At 41.3% G+C, this 25,260-nt stretch overlaps 1 protein-coding gene across 1 annotated transcript in view; it reads left to right on the top strand.

Annotated features, from left to right (window-relative positions):
• The first annotated feature begins 211 nt into the window (after positions 1-211).
• LOC126108748 (cation-dependent mannose-6-phosphate receptor-like) overlaps positions 212-25,260 on the top strand; it is a 143,395-nt gene continuing 118,346 nt past the window's right edge. The window contains exon 1 of the mRNA XM_049914092.1: positions 212-452. Coding sequence (XP_049770049.1) covers positions 274-452 — 179 coding nt within the window. The 5' untranslated portion in view covers positions 212-273. The remainder of the gene's footprint in view (positions 453-25,260) is intronic.

The following is a 25,260-nucleotide window of genomic DNA, read 5'->3' as shown; positions in this document are numbered from 1 at the left end:
CTTCACGTGTAAGAAAAAATTGTGTAACATTTACAAATAAATAATATCTCAGCATAAAACATTCACAAGAAACAGAAAGGGTTATTTCGGACACTTGTTTACATTCAAAAACATCATCGCTTTTCCCATGTTTTTGTTCAGTGCCCGCAAATATCGTTGCTGTTTTGTCATCTCTATGTAGCAACCTTGTTGTCATCTGTTGATCTCGTGATTCGCAGGTGTAATGTTTGTTTTTTACGGGGAGTAGTCCAGGCCAGTCTGTCCTCGGCGAATATGTTGTTGCGCGAAACTGCCTATTTTTTAGCTTTGAGTGCCTGTCTCTCGGTATTTTGTGTGCCTTGTGATTCTCTGAAGAACAAGAAGCGTGCGTGCAAATGGGAAAATCCGTGCCGGTGTGCTTTTCCGTCGGGTCTTGCCATAGATTTCTCTGAATTGGGCTTCAGAAATGAATGGTGAGAGCGAAAACAAATATAAGAAAAACTTACGTAATCTTAATTGTGCTACTCTGTCACAGTTATATCTGTTAATATTAATGTTTGTTAAGGGCTGTGTGGAAGAGAAATCTGGAGGAAGTGAACGCCACGAATAATTAATGCAGTTCGAATTTATACCACAATGTAGGACTTCATTTAGTGTAAACCTCATTACTGTACATTTTAGAGTTGTCACTTAGTGACCAATCGTTACGTGTGGACCGACATACAGTAGTTTACAACTTCTTTTCTGTTGCCATGGGTATTATTTTGAACCACGTTTTGAACACACACACAAGTCGGTCTTTGACAGTATGAATTTAGAAATCTCATGTTAAATGTCATTAGTTTGGAAACAAATGATAATAAAACGGAACAGCCCCGTTTCAAACCTATTAATGTGTCAAAACACCACTCATTTTCATTGAATTACGGAAACAAAAACGCGACTTCGATCTGAATCATAAATGAATCAACATATCTCGTACTTTTCCGCCCATTCAGATTTTAAAAAAGTATTTGGTTTTAAATGTTACAATAACTCTGTGGCTAATTCAACTAAAAACGTCAACATATTGAGTATTACGTTATTAATGATTTCTAAACTGTTGTTTCCTTGGAATTTAGAATTTCCCCTGTCCCAAACCTTTCTATTAAGTTTTCGTTTAGTGCACCCCAATATAAATATTAAAAATGATACTGTAAAAAAATTCTTTGTAGCGAGGTTGAGGCCTCTATGTAGTGTCACTTCTTTCAGCTCACATATTGCTCTTTCTACTGAAACTCTTCTTTTGCTAATAATTGCTACATCAGCAACATATGCCCCCATCTGGCTTTACTTTGTGCCTAAGTAACCAGATATATGAAGCTTCCGAATGGTTTCTTTAAGAGTCAGATTAAAAAGCATTGTAGAGAGGGTGTCCCCTTGTCTGACTCCTTTACTAATAAACAATTTAGTGAGTTCGTCAACCACTTGCATTGCAGCCTTGGAACTAGCCAATGTTGCTAGGGTAATTGAAACATACTTAAATGGTATACCAAGCAGTAGCAAATCAGTCAGCATTTCTGCCCTATCAAGACTTTCGAAGGCCTGCTTGAAGTCTATAAAGGGGTTATGAAGCTCAATATTATAATCATATGCCTTTTCGTGTGTTTGCCTCAGTATAAATATCTGATCTGTTGACCTACTATACCAATATTCACACAGATATTCTCCCAAAATATCTTCTGCATGTGGACTAACCTGTTTTAGATTAGATTAGGTGTTTGTTCCATAGTGAGTGTGGAACATGCCAAAAAGTATAACATAAAAACAACATGGAACATTTAATATAATATTCACTTCCCAGATCTTGTGTCATGAGACTGTCAAAATATGTGAAAACATTATAGAAAAATGGAACAGCTAATATTTACAGAATTAATACACTGTCAGAATGAAACATATTTATGCACTTTTAATAAATCTATCATATGCAACATACCTAATATTGACTGTTGTGACCAAGTGCTGTCAAAACTGAAATGTAACAGAGATTTTTACATAAGTTGGTCTAACAGTCCCTATCAAGATATACATTTGTAATGTAGAAGGAATTTCCTATCAACAAGTCTTTCATACTCTGTATAAACTCTACTGTATCCGAAAGCAAGTTTTTAATGGTTGCTGGCAATTGATTGAAAATGTGTTTTCCTTAATATTGGACCCCTTTTTGTACCAAAGTAAGTGGCTTAGGTCTTCATGTACACTCATGCTCATAAATTAAGGATAATTGCAGAATGTGGTGCCACACAATGTGGCACTACACAAAACTGGCGCTAATAGCATAAGCACATAGGGAACACACACGACACCAATCTGTAAGTCCACGGTATTGGTGATAAGTTGAGAAAACCATCCCAAAACACATGTGCTACAATACGCCACTGTTTCCTGCGCATGTACCCCGACGTCAGTATGGGATATGATCACCGTGCACACGTACAAAGGCAGCACAATGGGTTGGCATACTCTGGATCAGATGGTCGAGCAGCTGCCGGGGTATAGCCTCCCATTCTTGCACCAGTGCCTGTCGGAGCTCCTGAAGTGTCGTAGGGGTTTGAAGACGTGCAGCGATACGTCGACCGAGAGCATCCCAGACATGCTCAATGGGGTTTAGGTCTGGAGAACAGGCAGGCCACTCCATTCGCCTGATATCTTCTGTTTCAGGGTACTCCTCCATGCTGGCAGCTCGGTGGGGCAGTGCGTTATCGTCCATCAGGAGGAAGGTGAGACCCACTGCACTCCTGAAAAGGCAGACATACTGGTGCAAAATGACGTCCCAATGTACCTGACCTGTTACAGTTTCTCTGTCAAAGACATACAAGTGTGTACGTGCACCAATCATAATCCCACCCCACACCATCAAACCACGACCTCCATACAGGTCCCTTTCAAGGACATTAAAGGGTTAGTATCTGGTTCCTGGTTCACGCCAGATGAAAACCTGGCGAGAATCACTGTTCAGACTATACCTGGACTCGTCCGTGAACATAACCTGGGACCACTGTTCCAATGACCATGTACTGTGTTCTTGACACCAGGCTTTACGAGCTCTCCTGTGACCGATGGTCTGTGGAATGCACCTTGCAGGTCTCCGGGCAAATAAACCGTGTCTGTTCAGTTGTCTGTAGACTGTGTGTTTGGAGACAACTGTTCCAGTGGCTGCGATAAGGTTCCGAGCAAGGCTACCTGCAGTACTCCATGGCCGTCTGCCACTTCTTGTGGTGTTATACGCTGTGGACGTCCAGTATTGTAGTGCCTGGACACATTTCCTGTCCACTGGAATCATTGCCATAATCTTGAGATCACACTTCGTGGCACATGGAGGGCCCATGCTGCTACCTGCTGTGTTTGACCAGCCTGCAGTCGCCCTAGTATTCTAACCCTCATAATGTCATCAATATGTGTTCTTTGAGCCGTTTTCAACACATAGTCACCATTAGCATATCTGAAACGTCTGCATACTTACTCGCTGCACCGTACTCTGACATGCAGCAACACACCTCTGCGTATGTGGACTGCTGCCAGCGCCACCATATGACAACCGCAGTTCAAATGCACTGCATGGTCAAGGTGATTTAAACCTGCAAACCACCCACCAGAGCATTGTTTCACCATGTAGCAGCATCATCCTTAATTTATGAACATGAGTGTAGATTGTTCGTATTCCTAGTGTTGATACTATGTATTGAGTATTAGTTGGAAATACACACACATTATTTGCAATAAATTTCATTAATAAATAAATATACTGAGAAGCAGTGGTTATAATACCCAGTTCATTGAACAGATTTCTACATGATGTTCTTGAATGTTCACCACAAATGAGTCTTAATACACACTTCTTCACTCTCAAAACTTTTGCGTGGTTCGATGATTTACCCCAGAGGATGATCCGATACAACATAATAGAATGAAAATAAGCAAAATACAGAATTTTTTTTTACAGTTATATAATATTAGAGAGAATCTTATAGGTTACACATAGCAGAGTGATTCCTCAGTAATTCAAACAAATTTTGCGTACTTCCTTATGTCTTGTTGGAGTACACCCAAGATCCACTCTTCTGGGATTCTTTCCTGATTTTATATCTGCATGGTAAGTTTATGGAGACCAATTCCCCCATTTTTCAACAGTTTTGCAGTTATTCCTTCAGTTCCTGGTGCTTTGCTGTTTTTTTAGACAGTGCAAAATCCGTTACATATTCCAAGACAAAGCATTATTTTACATTCACATTGTTTTGGCTTCACCAAATCACAAACAAATTATAACCTTCCAACATAACCTAGACCTTGGCCAATGCTACGTATCTGTCTGTCACCACAGTGTTCATTCTGCAATAAAGCTTCTTATTGTGTGACATATTCATTGGCCACACCAACCCACAATATACGTATTACCTTTCAACCTAAGCTAGACCTCAGGCTATATAGTGTAGTATTATTTGTGATTGTACAACACATACGACATTTTCTGGATATGTATTATTGTTAGTTAATGATGTATTTATTAAAATGCTGTTCATACCTGTCTTACCCCACTGTACATAATTTTGATTGTTGTGTTAACGTTTGTGTTGAAAATTTTGTGCTCTGACCCTATCTCAACATCTAAAGAAATTTAATAATTTCTGCCTCTGTATCATCCTGTTAAACAGAAATTAAATGACATGATAAGTAACTTGGCTCCAAGAATGATCTCCACTGCTCTTTACACTGAAATACAAAATCTCATTTACTTTTCTTATTTTCACACTGTTTTCTCTGTTAGTATCACATTGTGGAGTAACCCAGTGCATCCACAGATAACAGCTGGAAAGAAAATGCAATTACTTGATAGATTAGCAGCATAAAGATGTGTCTAGTTAACAGTAGTTTCCCCATGACCAACCCACTCGTTTAGTTGTTAGCGTAATTGGGGTCGACAGAAGCATCCGATCCCATGCGTCGACTTTGACCCGTGACGTAAGGGTGTTGACGTGTGTGACGTCATGACGCTGTGGAGTTTGGTTTGTGAGTGTGGCGTGTTTGTAGATGTCGTCGTGTTGTGTTTTGTTGTGCTCTCTGGTGGTATGTTCAGGGTTTTCATTCGTGTGGTGTAATGGGCTCAGTTCACATTTGCTCATTATCAAGAATTGTTCGAGTGTCGGCTGTGTTTGTAGTGGAATTTGTTTCAGTGAGTTAACGATTTTGTGTCAAGGTTAATTTAGTGTTGTTCGCTGTACGTCATGTGGTAATTTTAGTAAAATTAATCGGTTGTTGTTTTTGTTCAGGAATGGATATGACGGATAAAATTAACGCTGCGCAGGTCAAGGGAAGTGTTCGATCCCAATGTGTAGCTGGGTATGTTGGTATCGGGAGATGTTTTTAAGCTATATAGGCCAAGGGAAGTGTTTGTACCTAATTTATGGGATTGGAAGCTGCCAAGGGAAGTGTTTGATACTAATTTATGGGATTGGAAGCTATTGTTAAGCTGTATAGGTCAAGGGAAGTGTCCGATTCGAGATGATGTGTTTAGCGGTATTTGGGGAGTTTTGTGATGTTGGTTTTTTTCATCGTTTTGTGTGGTTTTGTATGGGGGTGGGTGTCTAACTTTGTTTATATTTAGTTTTCCCCCACCCAAAAACACCCCATTTTTCCGCGTTTGTCCCGTTAGTGTCATTAGGTTTTTATGCGGAAAGTGTGTGTGTTTGTTTTTCGATGTATTTTCGTCCTCATAATGTGTACGTAATGACTTTATATGTGCCATATTGGAATCGTAGTTTACAGTCATTTCTGCCATATTTGTGACGTCATGGGTCAAAGCAGACGGGCGGAATCGGATGCTTCTGTATTGGACTGTAGGTTCCAAGTTCAGTTCTTAACAATTTTCTGTTGTGGAGAGTCCTAGAAAAGAGTTAATTTAACCTTGTGAGGCTAAATGAGAAGAAAGAGTGAAATAATTGGCAAAATTTACGTACATGCTGCCAAGGTGGTTAGAAAGGTTTGTAATGGGCTAGAAAGTGCATGGAACACATTCATTTGCAGTGAGAGTATTATACACTGTCCAGTCACATTAATGTGACCATCTGTCAGAAGCCTGAAGAACCATTTTTTGCAGCTTGGCTGTGAGATGTGCAGGAAGTGTGTCACTGAGGTTCTGTGAGGTACCTCCAGGGATGTGAAGCTATGCCAAGGTGATCCCACATATAAGAAAGAAGGATCCTTTATTGTATGATTATATGATAGCGGAACAAACACTGTTAGCAGTTACTTCTGTAAAATATCTGGGAGTATGCATGCGGAACGATTTGAAATGGATGATCATATAAAATTAATTGTTGGTAAGGTGGGTACCAGGTTGAGATTCATTGGGAGAGTCCTTAGAAAATGTAGTCCATCAACAAAGGAGGTGGCTTACAAAACACTCGTTCGACCTATACTCGAGTATTGCTCATCAGAGTGGGATCCGTACCAGGCCAGGTTGACACAGGAGATAGAGAAGATCCAAAGAAGAGCGGCGCGTTTCGTCACAGGGTTATTTGGTAACCGTGATAGCGTTACGGAGATATTTAACAAACTCAAGTGACAGACTCTGCAAGAGAGCCGCTCTGCATCACGGTGTAGCTGGCTGTCCAGGTTTCGAGAGCGTGCGTTTCTGGATGAGATATCGAATATATTGCTTCCCCCTACTTATACCTCCCGAGGAGATGACGAACGTAAAATTAGAGATATTCGAGTGTGCACGGAGGCTTTCCGGCAGTCGTTCTTCCTGCGAACCATACGCGATTGGAACAGAAAAGGGAGGTAATATACAGTGGCACGTAAAGTGTCCTCCGCCACACACTGTTGAGTGGCTTGCGTAGTATAAATGTAGATGTAGATCCTCGATTAGGTTTAAATCTTGAGAGTTTGGTGGAAAGGGGAGTACAGTAAAGGTGTCCTTTGAACTGTGCACGTACACTGTGAGCTGTGTGACACGTTGCATTCTCCTACCAGTAGATGCCGTAATGCAGAGGGAAAATAAAACACATGTAGGAGTGGACATGGTCCGCAGGGGTAGATGCATACTTGTGTTGATCCTTTGTGCCTTCCAGAATGAGAAAATCACCCAGGGAATGCCATGAAAACATTCCCCAGACCATAAGGCTCTCTCCTGATTGCAGGGTGGTTTCTTTCAGATGTTTAACTCTGTATGTGCTAACATCCATCCGTCTGTCCAGTGGAGCATAAAGTGTGATTCATCTGAAAAGATCACCCGCTGCCACTCAGTGGTCGTTTTGCAGTATTCGCACGCAAATTCCAGCCTTCGACACCGATGAAGAGCAGTCAGCACGGGGACATGAACCAGGCATCTGAGGCAGAGGCCCAGGTGAAGCAATGTTTGCTGAACAGTTTTTGAGGAGACACTGCTGGAAGAGAAAGTTATGTTGAAGAAAGAAACAAAGCCAAACTGGTAATTGCAGCAGCCAAGGTTGGAGATATTGGGTCAAGCTGCTGGAAAATCATTCTGGAGTGTAATTCGCAGTCTTCGAAAGGGAGGTAAGAAGGAAATGACAAGTATTTTGGACAGGTCAGGAAAACTGCTGGTGAATCCTGTTGATGCCTTGGGCAGATGGAGGGAATATTTTGAAGAGTTACTCAATGTAAGTGAAAATATGACCAGTAATGTTTCAGATTTCTATGTAGAGTGGGATGGGAATGATGGTGGAAATAGGAGATCACATTTGAGGAAGTAGAGAAAATGGTCAATAGATGTTGTTGTTGTTGTTGTTGTTGTTGTAGTCTTCAGTCCTGAGACTGGTTTGATGCAGCTCTCCATGCCACTCTATCCTGTGCTTCTTCATCTTCCAGTACTAACTGCAACCTACATCCTTCTGAATCTGCTTAGTGTATTCATCTCTTGGTCTCCCTCTATAATTTTTCCCTCCACACTGCCCTCCAGTACTAAATTGGTGATACCTTGATGCCTCAGAACATGTCCTACCAACTGGTCCCTTCTTCTTGTCAAGTTGTGCCACAAACTCCGCTTCTCCACAATTCTATTCAATACCTCCTCATTAGTTATGTGATCTACCCATCTGATCTCCAGCATCCTTTTGTAGTACCACATTTCGAAAGCTTCTATTCTCTTCTTGTCCAAATAATTTATCGTCCACGTTTCACTTCCATACATGGCTACACTCCATACAAATACTTTCAGAAACGACTTCCTGACACTTAAATCAATACTCAATGTTAACAAATTTCTCTTCTTCAGAAATGCTTTTCTTGCCATTGCCAGTCTACATGTTATATCCTCTCTACTTTGACCATCATCAATTATTTTGCTCCCCAAATAGCAAAACTCCTTTACTACTTTAAGTGTCTCATTTCCTAATCTAATTCCCTCAGCATCACCTGATTTAATTCGACTGCATTCCAATGTCCTCGCTTTACTTTTGTTGATGTTCATCTTATACCCTCCTTTCAAGACACTGTCCACTCCGTTCAACTGCTCTTCCAAGTCCTTTGCTGTCGCTGACAGAATTACTATGTCATCAGCAAACCTCAAAGTTTTTATTTCTTCTCCATGGACTACTCCAAATTTTTCTTTTGTTTCCTTTACTGCTTGCTCAATATACAGATTGAATAGGATCGGGGAGAGGCTACAACCCTGTCTCACTTCCTTCCCAACCACTGCTTCCCTTTCATGTCCGTCAACTCTTATAACTGCCATCTGGTTTCTGTACAAATTGTAAATAGCCTTTCGCTCCCTGTATTTTACCGCTGCCACTTTTAGAATTCGAAAGAGAGTATTCCAATCAACATTGTCAAAAGCTTTCTCTAAGTCTACAAATGCTAGAAACGTAGGCTTGCCTTTCCTTAATCTTTCTTCTAAGATAAGTCGTAGGGTCAGTATTGCCTCACGTGTCAGCTTCTATCAGTTTTTCCATTCGTCTGTAAAGAATTCGCGTTAGTATTTTGCAGCTGTGACTTATTGAACTGATAGTTCGGTAATTTTCACATCTGTCAACAACTGCTTTCTTTGGGATTGGAATTATTATATTCTTCTTGAAGTCTTAGGGTATTTCGCCTGTATCATACATCTTGCTCACGAGATGGTAGAGTTTTGTCAGGACTGGCTCTCCCAAGGCTGTCAGTAGTTCTAATGGAACGTTGTCTACTCCGGGTGCCTTGTTTCGACTCAGGTCTTTCAGTGGTTCTCCTTTCTCCAAAGGTCTCTTTAATTTTCCTGTACGCAGTATCTATCTTATCCCTAGTGAGATAAGCCTCTACGTCCTTACATTTGTCCTCTAGCCAACCCTGCTTAGCCATTTTGCACTTCCTGTCGATATCATTTTTGAGACGTTTGTATTCCTTTTTTCCTGCTTCATTTACTGTGTTTTTATATTTTCTTCTTTCAGCAATTAAATTCAATATTTCTTATGTTACCCAAGGGTTTCTACTAGCCCTCATCTTTTTACCTACTTGATCTTCTGCTGCCTTCACTATTTCATCCCTCAAAGTTACCCATTCTTCTTCTACTGTATTTCGTTCTCCCATTCCTGTCAATTGTTCCCTTATGCTCTCCCTGAAACTCTGTACAACCTCTGGTTCTTTCAGTTTATCCAGGTCCCATCTCCTTAAATTCCCACCTTTTTGCAGTTTCTTCAGTTTTAATCTACAGTTCATAACCAATAGATTGTGGTCAGAGTCAACATCTGCCCCCGGAAATGTCTCTCAGTTTAAAACCTGGTTCCTAAATCTCTGTCTTGCCATTATATAATCTATCTGATACCTTTTAGTATCTCCAGGGTTCTTCCATGTATACAACCTTCTTTCATGATTCTTAAACCAATCAATAGATTGCAGTGCAATAAAGAGGCTGGGGTGGATGAAATCAAGTTGGAACTCATCAAATACAGTGGAATGTCAGGTTTTAAATGGCTATACAGGATAATTGAAATGGCATGGGAGTCGGGACAGGTTCCATCAGACTGGACAAAAGCAGTAATCACACCAATCTTTAAACATGGAAACAGAAAAGATTGTAACAACTACAGAGGTATCTCTTTAATCAGTGTTGTGGGTAAAATGTTCTCAGGTATTGTTGAAAGGAAAGTGCGTGTATTAGTTGAGGTCAAATTGGATGAAAATCAGTGTGGGTTTAGGCCTCTTAGAGGTTGTCAGGATCAGATCTTTAGCTTACGGCAAATAATGGAGAAGTGTTACGAATGGAACAGGGAATTGTATCTATGCTTTATAGATCTAGAAAAGGCATATGACCGGGTTCCTTGGAGGAAGCTATTGTGTGTTCTATGAGATTATGGAATAGGAGGCAAACTTTTGCAAGCAATTAAAGGTCTTTACATAGGTAGTCAGGCAGCAGTTAGAGTTGACGGTAAATTGAGTTCACGGTTCAGAGTAGTTTCAGGGGTAAGACAAGGCTGCAACCTGTCTCCACTGTTGTTCATATTATTTATGGATCATATGTTGAAAACAGTAGACTGGCTGGGCGAGATTAAGATATGTGAACACAAAATAAGTAGTCTCGCATATGCAGATGACTTAGTTGTGATGGCAGATTCGATTGAAAGTTTGCAAAGTAATATTTCAGAGCTAGATCAGAAATGTAAGGACTATGGTATGAAGATAGCATCTCCAAAACGAAAGTAATGTCAGTGGGAAAGAGATATAAACGGATTGAGTGCCAAATAGGAGGAACAAAGTTAGAACATGTGGACGGTTTCGAGTACCTAGGATGCATATTTTCACAGGATGGCAACATAGTTTAAGAACTGGAAGCAAGGTGTAGCAAAGCTAATGCAGTGAGCGCTCAGCTACGATCTACTCTCTTCTGCAAGAAGGAAGTCAGTACCGAGACCTAAGTTATCTGTGCAACGTTCAATCTTTCGACCAACTTTGTTGTATGGGAGCGAAAGCTGGGTGGATTCAGGTTACCTTATCAATAAGGTTGAGGTTACGGATATGAAAGTAGCTAGGATGATTGCAGGTATGAGTAGATGGGAACAATGGCAGGAGGTTGCCCACAATGAGGAAATCAAAGAAAAACTGGAAATGAACTCTATAGATGTAGCAGTCAGTTCGAACAGGCTTAGATGGTGGGGTCATGTTACACGCATGGGAGAAGCAAGGTTACCCAAGAGACTCATGAGTTCAGGGTAGACCAAGGAGAAGGTACCTGGATTTGGTTAAGAATGATTTTGAAGTAATAGGCTTAACATCAGAAGAGGCACCAATGTTAGCATTGAATAGGGGGTCCTGGAGGAATTTTATAAAGGGGACTATGCTCCAGACTGATCACTGAAAGGCATAATCAGTCTTAAATGATGATGATGATGATGATGATGATGATGATGATGATGATGATGATGATGATGATGATGACTGTTGGAAGCCCCGCGTTCATTCGTTGTCAGTTGCTCGACAGTTGCACATCTTTTCACCCGTAAACATCTCCACAGCTGTTGATCGCCACTGTTGTCCGTGGCCCGTGGTGCACTACAGTTGCTTCGGCACCAGTTTTGCAAAGTGTCATTTGCCACACATGGTATACTTTAAAGATGGTGGCACATGAACAGTTTACAAACTTAGCTGTTTCGGAAATGCTTTCACCCTTAGCCTGAAAACCAGTGATCATGTCCTTTCAGACAGCAGATAAATAGCTCCGTTTCTGCATTACGACAATGACTGCACTGTTTTCTGCGTCTTCCTCTTCCCCCACAACATACTTTATACATATCCTCCACTGCTAGTGCTGCCATCGGCTGTCTGCGGATGGTTATTGCTCGTTGACATCGAACATAGGCACTGGTCATATTAATGTGTCTGGGCTGTGTATATTTCAAGTATTATTTGTATATTTAAAATTACATGTTGATTTTGAAATTCTTTCTGTATTCACCCTAGTTTTACTGTTTATGACAACGGCCTTGCCGCAGTGGAGACACCGGTTCCCGTGAGATCATCAAAGTTAAGCGCTTTCGGGCACGGTTGGCACTTGGATGGGTGACCGTCCAGGCTGCCATGCGCTGTTGCCATTTTTCGGGGTGCACTTGGCCTCGTGATGCCAGTTGAGGAGTTACTCGACAGAATAGTAGCAGCTTTGGTCAAGAATACCATCTTACGGCCGGGAGAGCGGAGTGCTGACCCCCCTCCCCTATCTGCATCCTCCACCGAGGATGACATGACGGTCGGATGGTCCCGGTAGGCCACTCGTGGCCTGAAGATGGAGTGCTTTTTTTATTGTTTATAACAAGGGCTTATTGTTAAAGTTATGAAATTCTATGTTCCAACACGAATCACAAATCATCATCATCGGTTTTCCACTCCAGTTGCGAGGACATTGTTTACTTGAATTCCCTTCCTCATGTATCTTCCTTCACATGGTACAGCCATCTCTTCCTTGCCCTTCCTACCAATCTTCTTCCAATCACACATGTGTGTAGCCATTATTTTGATATCTTTCCCTTGTCCGTTTGTCTGACACTGCCAGACCATGCCAAATGGACTCTTGCCACTTTTTCTTTCAAGGATATTACACTCTAGCTTTTTCCTTTATTTTTTTCATTTTTTGTACTATACTTGCTAGTTTTCTGGACCATAGTTTGTAAGAACATCATTTCTGTGGCTTTTAGTCTTTTCTCAGCCTGTTTAGTTGTTCTGCAGATTTATAAGCCTTTAGCTTGTTAGACTGAAGTAGTTCAAATGGCTCTGATCACTATGGGAATTAGACTGAAGTAGTGTCTGTTTTGATCTTAGGGGACTTTTTCATTCCAGAGTAGACTCCAAATGTGATTTTTGCATTTGGATGTTCACCTTGTGTGATATCCTGTTATCACTTGAAATGATGCATTCAAGATATTTGTTTGCTGGTTTGCTTCCAGCTGTGTAACTTCCAGTCCTTTTTCCAATTCGTGTTCTGTCTGTTGATTAACATTGCAGCCTTATTTGATTTAGTTACTGTTAATCCATGTGGTCTTAGATGGACATTCCAGATGGCCATTCTCTTCTGGACTTCTTTCTCTGTATTATCTCAAATTACTGTATCATCTCAGATGGCAATGTGTTGATATCTTTATTGTTGCTGCACTTCATTCGTTTCATAACTTCATTTTTAAATACTCTATAAAGACGTATACACCACATACACATCTGCAAATGGGTCTAGGTTTAGATTAAAGGGGGGCAGAGAAAGAAAGAATAAGGCTTATTAAACTAAAAATGTTGCTTTACTGTGAAATACAAAACAAATTAGTAACCCAAATGAAAGCAGTCTTTCTCAAAAGGGGATACCTGTGAAATCAAAACTTGCTTCAGCGTAGCGTTTAGTGCCATGTTGTCCAACTCTTTGCACTCCAAGGCACTCAGATCCTACCTGGCTGACCGTCCACAAGTTGATTGAGACAATGCTGTCCCACTATTCAACTCTGCCACATACTGTAATCACACTCTCAAGGGACAGATTGAAGACAGATCAACCTTAGTATAATTACTACTACAGCAACCTCAACCACTGATGATAGACCCGGCTCAAATATCGAATAATGGCAGACAGCATCCTTACTATACACGTCATGATCGAATAATGGCACGATTATACTACGAATAGACACATCCAAACATTCTAATGACAATGACCACCAATATCAAGCAGTACTTACGAGATAGGCCAATTTTGCTACCAATTCCCGTTATCGTACTATGGGTCGAATCAAAGCCTCAAACCTCTTTAAATACAGTACCTGTTTTTATTAAGTCAAGATAAATGTTGCATATAGCTTGCAATTCTTCTCCCCACACGACAAAATTTTCACAATGGAGTATATTATCTCTGGTAAAGTCTCGTAACTTTTCAATTACTTACAAAAGTTCTATTCCATGTATCGCCGTGTTATGACCAGTTTGTATTAAGACTCTTCCCCCAATACAGATAACAAGTAATATAGTTTATGCTGCCACTAAATCTCTTTCCGCTTAGCCCAGCGTTGCTATGTAAGTAACACAACATCGTGTACTCCACAGATGTACCATTCTCTGTTATCTGTGTAATTGTTGACTTTTCTGTAATAAATTTTGACAACTTCCATTCAGACTAAGCTTTCGTAGGACACTCTTTCCATCAATGAAATCGTTTTAACTGTTTAACATACCTAACCTCTGTATATTTAACGTAGATTGACTTGATTGATGAATCTTTTTGATCAGGCAACACTTACAAATATCTTTGTATACTTGTGTCCTGCAAAGCATTATTAAGATTGCTTTTCTCACAAAATATATATGCACACACACCAGCTACTAATTGAATACATGTAAGGTTTCTGTTGTTGTTGTTGTTGTTGTGGTCTTCAGTCCTGAGACTGGTTTGATGCAGCTCTCCATGCTACTCTATCTTGTGCAAGCTTCTTCATCTCCCAGAACTTACTGCAACCTACATCCTTCTGAATCTGCTTAGTGTATTCATCTCTTGGTCTGCCTCTACAATTTTTACCCTCCACACTCCCCTCCAACACTAAATTGGTGATCCCTTGATGCGTCAGAACATGCCCTACCAACCGATCCCTTCTTCTAGTGAAGTTGTGCCACAAACTCCTTTTCTCCCCAATTCTATTCAATACCTCCTCATTAGTTATGTGGTCTACCTATCTAATCTTCAGCATTCTTCTGCAGCAGCACATTTCAAAAGCTTCTATTCTCTTCTTGTCTGTTAATCCAAGAAAACTTGAATTTATTGTCTCTAGGTATTTCAGTACACTTTTATTCATGTAAGTGCACGTGGGCCATCAAAGACTACCACACACCATACAATAGGAATCATTTTCACGAACAAACATGCAGCGCCACACCAACTTTTAACAATTAATTAATTATTCATTGATGCTGCCGGTCATCTAAGACAGTGACCAGTTGCTGTGTGTCGCTCAGGCATTATCTATGGACCAAGTTATGGCGAGCTGGTGCATCGCTGATGTCGCACACGCTCACCATCTGTAGTTTTTCTTTTTTCCTTTTGTTGATGCTCTCGGATCATCTATAACATATTTTTTTTCTTAACACATTGTGGAATGTCAGATCCCTTAATCGGGCAGGTAGGTTAGAAAATTTAAAAAGGGAAATGGATAGGTTAAAGTTAGATATAGTGGGAATCAGTGAAGTTCGGTGGCAGGAGGAACAAGACTTTTGGTCATGTGATTACAGGGTTATAAATACAAAATCAAATAGGGGTAATGCAAGAGTAGGTTTAATAATGAATAAAAAAATAGGAGTGCGGGTTAGCTACTACAAACAGCATAGTGAACGCATTATTGTGGCCAAGATAGACACAAAGCCCATGCCTACTACAGTAGTACAAGTTTATATGCCAACTACCTCTGCAGATGATGAAGAAATAGATGAAATGTATGACGAGATAAAAGAAATTATTCAAGTAGTGAAAGGAGACGAAAATTTAATAGTCATGGGTGACTGGAATTCGTCAGTAGGAAAAGGGAGAGAAGGAAACATAGTAGGTGAATATGGATTGGGGGGAAGGAATGAAAGAGGAAGCCGCCTGGTAGAATTTTGCACAGAGCATAACTTAATCATAGCCAACACTTGGTTCAAGAATCATAAAAGAAGGTTGTATACCTGGAAGAATCCTGGAGATACTAGTAGGTATCAGATAGATTATATAATGGTAAGACAGAGATTTAGGAACCAGGTTTTAAATTGTAAGACATTTCCTGGGGCAGATGTGGATTCTGACCACAATCTATTGGTTATGAACTGCAGATTGAAACTGAAGAAACTGCAAAAAGGTGGGAATTTAAGGAGATGGGACCTGGATAAACTGAAAGAACCAGAGGTTGTAGAGAGTTTCAGGGAGAGCATAAGGGAACAATTGACAGGAATGGGGGAAAGAAATACAGTAGAAGAAGAATGGGTAGCTCTGAGGGATGAAGTAGTGAAGGCAGCAGAGGATCAAGTAGGTAAAAAGACGAGGGCTAATCGAAATCCTTGGATAACAGAAGAAATATTGAATTTAATTGATGAAGGGAGAAAATACAAAAATGCAGTAAATGAAGCAGGCAAAAAGGAATACAGACATCTCAAAAATGATATCAACAGGAAGTGCAAAATGGCTAAGCAGGGATGGCTAGAGGACAAATGTAAGGATGTAGAGGCTTGTCTCACTAGGGGTAAGATAGATACTGCCTACAGGAAAATTAAAGAGACCTTTGGAGAGAAGAGAACCACTTGTATGAATATCAAGAGCTCAGATGGCAACCCAGTTCTAAGCAAAGAAGGGAAGGCAGAAAGGTGGAAGGAGTATATAGAGGGTTTATACAAGGGCGATGTACTTGAGGACAATATTATGGAAATGGAAGAGGATGTAGATGAAGACGAAATGGGAGATAAGATACTGCGTAAAGAGTTTGACAGAGCACTGAAAGACCTGAGTCGAAACAAGGCCCCGGGAGTAGACAACATTCCATTTGAACTACTGATGGCCTCGGGAGAGCCAGTCATGACAAAACTCTACCATCTGGTGAGCACGATGTATGAGACAGGCGAAATACCCTCAGACTTCAAGAAGAATATAATAATTCCAATCCCAAAGAAAGCAGGTGTTGACAGATGTGAAAATTACCGAACTATCAGTTTAATAAGTCACAGCTGCAAAATACTAACACGAATTCTTTACAGACGAATGGAAAAACTGGTAGAAGCCGACCTCGGGGAAGATCAGTTTGGATTCCGTAGAAATGTTGGAACACGTGAGGCAATACTGACCTTACGACTTATCTTAGAAGAAAGATTAAGAAAAGGCAAACCTACGTTTCTAGCATTTGTAGACTTAGAGAAAGCTTTTGACAATGTTAACTGGAATACTCTCTTTCAAATTCTGAAGGTAGCAGGGGTAAAATACAGGGAGCGAAAGGCTATTTACAGTTTGTACAGAAACCAGATGGCAGTTATAAGAGTCGAGGGGCATGAAAGGGAAGCAGTGGTTGGGAAAGGAGTAAGACAGGGTTGTAGCCTCTCCCCGATGTTATTCAATCTGTATATTGAGCAAGCAGTAAAGGAAACAAAAGAAAAATTCGGAGTAGGTATTAAAATTCATGGAGAAGAAGTAAAAACTTTGAGGTTCGCCGATGACATTGTAATTCTGTCAGAGACAGCAAAGGACTTGGAAGAGCAGTTGAATGGAATGGACAGTGTCTTGAAAGGAGGATATAAGATGAACATCAACAAAAGCAAAACGAGGATAATGGAATGTAGTCAAATTAAGTCGGGTGATGCTGAGGGAATTAGATTAGGAAATGAGACACTTAAAGTAGTAAAGGAGTTTTGCTATTTAGGGAGTAAAATAACCGATGATGGTCGAAGTAGAGAGGATATAAAATGTAGACTGGCAATGGCAAGGAAAGCGTTTCTCAAGAAGAGGAATTTGTTAACATCGAGTATAGATTTAGGTGTCAGGAAGTCGTTTCTGAAAGTATTTGTATGGAGTGTAGCCATGTATGGAAGTGAAACATGGACGATAACTAGTTTGGACAAGAAGAGAATAGAAGCTTTCGAAATGTGGTGCTACAGAAGAATGCTGAAGATAGGGTGGGTAGATCACGTAACTAATGAGGAGGTATTGAATAGGATTGGGGAGAAGAGAAGTTTGTGGCACAACTTGACTAGAAGAAGGGATCAGTTGGTAGGACATGTTTTGAGGCATCAAGGGATCACAAATTTAGCATTGGAGGGCAGTGTGGAGGGTAAAAATCGTAGAGGGAGACCAAGAGATGAATACACTAAGCAGATTCAGAAGGATGTAGGTTGCAGTAGATACTGGGAGATGAAGAAGCTTGCACAGGATAGAGTAGCATGGAGAGCTGCATCAAACCAGTCTCAGGACTGAAGACCACAACAACAACAACAACAACACATTGTACACGTATATTTACAGTAACCACCAGGTGTTGTTATTAAGTTATCGGGTAGGATGCTCAGCACTAGTAAGGGCGAATGTAACTGGTGTGTTTTGACACAGCACAGTGAACACCCATAGAAATTTGTGTGCAGTGTACGGTAATGATGCTGTCGACGGGAGTGCTTTTTCACAATGATTTAAGAGAGTTAGTCTGAGGCAGTGCAGAAATTGAATTCCAAGATCAGCCACATTCGGGGCGTCCTGCCACAGCCACTGCACCCAGCATGGTGAATCATGTGGATGCCGCATCATCTTATCTTGACAGTTGCCTCTGCAGATACCGGAGATCATTGAAGTGTATACTGATGAGCCAAAACATTATGGCCACCTGCTTAATAGCTTGTTTTCCCGTCTTTGGAATTAAATACATAACTTATTCTGCGTATCAGGGATCTGACAGTTACTTCCTTGCAGATTAAAACTGTGTGCCTGACCGAGACTCGAACTCGGGACCTACGCCTTTTGCGGGAAGTGCTCTACCAACTGAGCTACCGAAGCACTACTCACGCCCGGTCCTCACAGCTTTACTTTGGCCAGTATCTCATCTCGTACCTTCCAAACTTTATAGAAGCTCTCTTGCAAATCTTGCAGAACTAGCACTCGTGAATACTGTGAGGACCGGGCGTGAGTTGTTCTTCAGTAGCTCAGTTGGTAGAGCACTTGCCCGCGAAAGGCGTAGGTCCCGGGTTCGAGTCTCGGTCAGGCACACAGTTTTAATCTGCCAGGAGGTTTCATATCAGCGCACACTCCGCTGCAGAGTGAAAATCTCATTCTGGAAACATCCCCGAGGCTGTGGCTAAACCATGTCTTCGCAGTATCCTTTCTTTCAGGAGTGCTAGTTCTGCAAGGTTTGCAAGAGAGCTCCTGTAAAGTTTGGAAGGTAGGAGACGAGATACTGGCAGAAGTAAATCTGTGAGGACCGGGCGTGAGTCGTGCTTCGGTAGCTCAGTTGGTAGATCACCGCGAAAGGCATAGGTCCCGAGTTCGAGTCTCGGTCGGGCACACAGTTTTAATCTGCCAGGAAGTTTCATATCAGCGCACACTCTGCTGCAGAGTGAAAATCTCATTCTTGATCTGACTGTTTGTTGGTAGGTTTGTGTATGTATGTGGCATTAGATATCTATGCACAGGTCACGTAATTTGTGTAAATAATTGGCTGCCGATTTGCGTACGCAATGATGGCACCCGTTAGTGGTCTGGATGGGTTTCATAGGATTTACATCAGGTGAATCTGGTCACAGAGACATCAACGTGAGTTCACGATAGTTCACCTCAGACCACTGCAGTGTAGTGCAGTTCTCGCTCCGAGAAACGGACAATTAAACTGCTGAAAGGTGACATTGTCATCAGGGAAGACGAAGGGATGCAGGTGGTTCACAGCTGTCAGCGTGTCTTCGATTAGTACCACAAGTCCCGTGCACGCACAGGAAAATGTCTCCCGTAGCATAATATTGTTCTCACCAGCCTGCGTACGTCGTGCACTGCACGTTTTGAGTCGCCATTCGTCTCGATGGCAGTGTTTGTGTATGTGAACGTCAACCTAGTGTAGTAAAAATGTGATTCACCTGAAGAGCTGAAACGTTTCCATTGATTGACAGTTGAACATGTAGGAGTGGCCTGCTGTGGAGCTCCACATTAGATAACGTACGGCGAACTGTGTGCTCCGAAACACTTGTGCGTGCACCAGTATTGTGCACTTTCAGCAGAGATGCCACACAGTCCGCCGCTCGTGGTCTCGCAGTAGCGTTCTCGCTTCCTGAGCACGGGGTCCCGGGTTCGATTCCCGGCGGGGTCAGGGATTTTCACCTGCCTCGAGATGACTGGGTGTTTGTGTTGTCCTCATCATTTCATCATCATCCAGGAAAGTGGCGAAATTGGACTGAGCAAAGGTTGGGAAATTGTACGGGCGCTGATAACCACGCAGTTGAGCGCCCCACAAACCAAACATCATCTTCATCTCAGAGATGCCACAGGTCACCGTCTATCCTACTATGCAGACCAGACAAGCCTCTGAACCCCACGTTCTGTGAAAAGTCGTGGGTGTCCAACTTAGTAGTACCGAGCGAGGTGGCGCAGTGGTTAGACACTGGACTCGCATTCGGGAGGACGACGGTTCAATCCCGGGTCCGGCCATCCTGATTTAGGTTTTCCGTGATTTCCCTAAATCACTCCAGGCAAATGCCGGGATGGTTCCTCTGAAAGGGCACGGCCGACTTCCTTCCCCATCCTTCCCTAATCCGATGAGACCGATGACCACGCTGTCTGGTCTCCTTCCCCAAAACAACCAACCAAACAACCAACTTAGTAGTAGTTTCACTGCGCTTCTACCTCTTTCCGTAGAAGCTCACGACAGTAGCACGTGAACATTTGACCAGTTTTGCCGTTTTTGAGATACTTGTTCACGCACTCTGCAAAATAATAATCTGCCCTTTATCAAAGTTGCTTATCTCAGTGGATTTCCCCATTTGCAGCCCATATGTTCACTAGGGTGATCCCCTGTCCATGTCTGCTCAGCCTACATACTGTTGTTACCACGTCGTGTGCCCGCAACGCCACCAGGTGAGATCCGACCTCACAGCGGCAGTGGTCGAAATGTTGATTGGTATAGTCATCAAATTCTAACTCTTAAGGTTAAATACATTGTGAGGAAAAAATTATGGGACATTATTTAATGAACAACCCTCGTACGTAACAGTTTCCTGTGGTCAAGAGTATTGGTAAACATGTTTACATTAAACTACACCAGTGATGAGTAGTCCAAAATATTTTTTACACTCCATATCCCACGTAGTGGTACCATGACATTAAAGTTATATCGAATTGAACCTACATGCTGATGTAGGCTTCTCAATACTTATTCTACCGCTCATTGTCGAAGAATGGAGTTGGGAGGGAGGAATGGATCTGCTGTTCTCTCTATGAGGGTACTTCGGAAAGTAAGTTCGATTTGGTAATAAAAAGGAAATCGAATACAGATAAAGGAAGCAATTTATTTCACAAAAATCTATCACTTACACTGGTTTTCAACATAGTGCCTGCAGTTTTCCAGGCGTTTCTCATAGCATGATACAAGTATTGTCACATCATTTCCTCACCACAGTGTAATGTGTTCTTTTACCTCTTCATCATTGTCGAAGTGCTTACTTCCGAGGAATTACTTCAGGTGCCGAAAGAAATTAAAATCACTAGGAGTGAGGTCGGGACTGAACAGAGGATGGCCAAAAATGTTCCTGCCAAAGCTCTGAAGGAATCGTTTTGTCACATTCACAGTGTGTGGTTGAACATTGTCGTGAATGAAAAACACACCTTTTGAGACCATTTCTCTGCTCTCATTCTGTATTGTGTGTTGCAATTTCTTAAGCTTCTCGCAAGAAACATCCTTATTGATTGCTCATGGTAAAAAAGCAGTTGGTGAAATACCTTGTGTGTCCCTAAGCCCTGTCTACATAACCTTTTGAAGTGTCAAGAGTTTCTCAGGTTTAAGCTTTTCTGGGGAGAAGTTTGTCTCCATTCCATCAATTGCCGTTTCATTTTGTGGGTGCCATAAGTGACCCAAGTTTCCTCCCCAATGACTTTCTGGGATAAAAATTTCTCACCATCATCATTGTACAGTGTGAAAAAATCAAATTCGCTACCCATCCATTGTTGTTTTTGTTGTTCACTAAGAAGTTTAGGCACCCAACATGTGCCTAGTTTATGAAAACCCAGTTTTTCAGAACAATCCCATAAATTACTGTTTGTGAAATAGGTTGACACAAAGTAGCATTAATCGTAAACCTACAGTTTTTCTTACACGCCCATCCTTAAATTGTCGGACCCATATTCTCACCGCTGAAGCACTCATTACATTTTTCTCCGTAAACTTCGCAGATTTGTCAACGAATGTCACTTGCTTTAACATTCTTAGCATTCAGAAAATGAATCACAGGTCTCAGTTCACACACAGTGGCATTTTTGACCAATGATGCAATTACAAACAATCACTACAAATGACACACAACACAGAATGAGCTCGAAACGCCATAATTTTGTTCTGCTTGAACCAGAGATATTACTGCACACGAGCGGAACTGTGACTGTAGCAGTGCTGTGGAGAAAAATCGAAACTGAACTTACTTTCCAAACTACATCTACATGATTACTCTGCAATTCACATGTAAGTGCTTGGCAGAGGGTTCATCAAACCACAATCACACTTATCTCTCTACCATTCCAATCCCGAACAGCGCGCTGGAAAAACGAAGACCTAAACCTTTCTGTTCGAGCTCTGATTTCTCTTATTTTATTTTGATGATCATTCCTACCTATATAGACTAGGCTCAACAAAATATTTTTGCATTCGAAAGAGAAAGTTGGTGACTGAAATTTTGTAAATAGATCTCACCGCGACGAAAAAGTCTTTGCTTTAATGACTTCCATCCCAACTCGCGTATCATATCTACCACACTCTCTCCCCTATTACGTGATAATACAAAACGAGCTGCCCTTTTTTGCACCCTTTCGATGTCCTCCGTCAATCCCACCTGGTAAGGATCCCACACCGCGCAGCAATATTCTACTAAATTCTACTAAATAACTAACCCAGGGTACAGTAACCTGGACGAGTTGCAGATTATCTAACAGCCTTCAGAGGAAACAAAATTTTACTGAATTTAAAACGCTTTCATAGTCTGCTCAACAGGTTTGTACCTGTAGACTTATGTTACAGGTTTAATATGGTCGGACAAGTATTACAATTATACGCTGTATGTACGTCTTCAGGCAGCATAACTCATGGCATGCAAATACCTGGAGTATATTCTCCTAGTATTTGAGAATGAGAACACTTGTACTACCATTGGGGTCAGTATGACCAAACACACACACTGGAAATAATGTGTGTGTACACACACACACACACTCTCTCTCTCTCTCTCTCTCTCTCTCTCTCTCTCTCTCTCTCTCTCCAAAAGTACTTTTAGTATTATGTGCCACAATCTATAAAAATGAAACCCTTATAGGATTGCTTTGCTGTCCATCAATCGGACTGTTAAAACATTTTTTTCTTGGTAACGCGTAGATGCACCAAGTTCAGATTTGTGTCATATATTGAGGTCTATGGTCCCTTGGCAGTATAAAAATTTTACACTTCTGAGTCAGTTCAGTCAAAAGATATGGCCATTTATGCCACTCTTTTGATACCAGAAAACTCCCTCATCAAAACCTGTAAGGTACCTCCCATTTCTAGAATCATGAAATTTGGAAAGAAGCAAGGTTTCATGGTACAAGTAAAGGAAAAAATCGAAAATTGTTAATTTGTAAATATATCATATAAAAAGAACATTAGAACATTATTTCAGTTTTTATCCATCTGTTGGTCTGTCTGTGTGGTAATACCCACTTTCTTCTGGAACAGGTTGGCGTATCAAGTTCAGATTTATGTCGTGTACTACAGTCTGTGATACTTTGGCCGTGAAAAACATTTACACTTTTTAGTCAGTTCAGTCAAAAGATTCGGCCATTTGTGCCACATATTTTGAAACTCTCAAACCCACTCATCAAAACCTGTAGGCTACTTCCCATTGACATAGAATGAAATTTGGAAAGAAACAATGTTTCAGAGTACAAGTCAAGTAAAAAAATTTGTAAATTGTTAAATTGTAATGATATCACATAAAAAATATCTTTTTACCATTAGAACATGCATTGCATTCATCATACATCAGAAACATAATGATGAACATTAATGCATGCATACATAAAATGTAAGTTGTACTCATATTTTATTGACTGCATAAAAAGAATTTTATTAAATCTTATATATATACGTATGTAAACAGAAAATCCCTGCTCGCTTCTTTTTGCATGTCCGGTTTAGTCCGAAGAACTGCTGTAGAGATATTGACATGGTTGTGGAATTTCTGGGACCAATATCGTGTCAGTATCTACGAGAGTAATCCCAAAAGTAAGGTCTCCTATTTTTTTATAAGTACATAGACCTGTTTATTTCTACAATGGTTTACATCAGTTTACAGCTTGAACATTTAGCTATTTTTTGACATAATCACCATTTTTGTAGATGCTGTGGCAGTTTTTGTATGCCCGTGTCATACCAGCTCACCACCATGCTGGTCAGAAAGTTATGAACCTCTTCTTTCACCTCGTTGTCGGAGCTGAATCGCTTCCCGACCAAATGTTATTTTATCTTAGGGAACAGGTGATAGTCATTGGGCACCAAGTCAGGACCATAGGGTGGGTGGGTGATTATGTTCCACTGAAACTGTTGCAGGAGAGCAACGGTTTGCCGAGCTATGTGTGGGCGAGCGTTGTCGTGGAGAGTGTGTACCCCCTTGCTCAACATTCCTCTTCTCCGGTTCTGAATTGCCCGTTTGAGTTTTTTCAGAGTCCCACAGTAACTGTCAGCGTTAATTGTGGTCGCAGTGGGCATAAAGTCAACTGACAATACCCTTTTCCGATCCCAAAAAACTGTTGTCGTGACTTTACTGGCAGACTGTGTTTGTTGGAATTTCCGCGGCTTTGGCGAAGAAGGATGCCGCCACTGGTGTGATTGTTGCTCGGTCTCAGGTGTAAAGTGGTATGCCTAGGTTTTGCCACCCGTGACAATTGAATCCAGAAAGTTGTCCTGTTCGGCTGCAAGGCAGTGAAGAAATGCGGGGGAAGCATCAACTCGTTGCCGCATGTGGTCCTCGGTCAGCATGTGTGGCACCCATCTTGTGCACACCTTCCGGTAGTTCAATGTTTCCGTTATTCTGTGAGCGGTGCTTCGGGAAACCTCAGGAACTAACATGCAGAGATCATCCGGGGTCATCTGCCGATCTTCATACATGCTTTGCCCAACCTTTGACACTGTCTCCTCTGAAGTTGATGGTCTCTCGCTCCTTGGTTTGTTGTGAATTTCGGTCCAACCAGCTGCAAACTCTCTACACGACTTACGAATATTTTTGACGTCAATGCACGACTCACCATACACTTCCACCAATTGGCGATGGATTTCAATCGGCACAGCGCCCTTTGCATTCAAAAACCAAATAACTGTGCACAATTCACACTTGGCGGTAACATCCAACGGGAGCTCCATTCTCAACGGCTGCCAAGCCAAAACTGATCGCCTCAGCGCGGTGTGTGCATGTTTACACACAGCGCGTGAAGCACTCTTCGTAACAGTGTGACCAAGTTCCACACAAACAGAGTTCTGTACTTATTAAACCATGAATTTACTTTCAAAATCTTTTCTTAAAGAATTTACTTTATTTACTAGTGATTCATCAAGAACATTAACACATTTAATCACACTA

This window comes from Schistocerca cancellata, chromosome 11 (genome assembly GCF_023864275.1).
Source record: "Schistocerca cancellata isolate TAMUIC-IGC-003103 chromosome 11, iqSchCanc2.1, whole genome shotgun sequence".
NCBI classification, from domain to species: Eukaryota; Metazoa; Arthropoda; class Insecta; order Orthoptera; family Acrididae; genus Schistocerca; species Schistocerca cancellata.
Note: the sequence above shows the minus strand (reverse complement) of the source record. Positions and strands in the feature narration are given on the sequence as shown.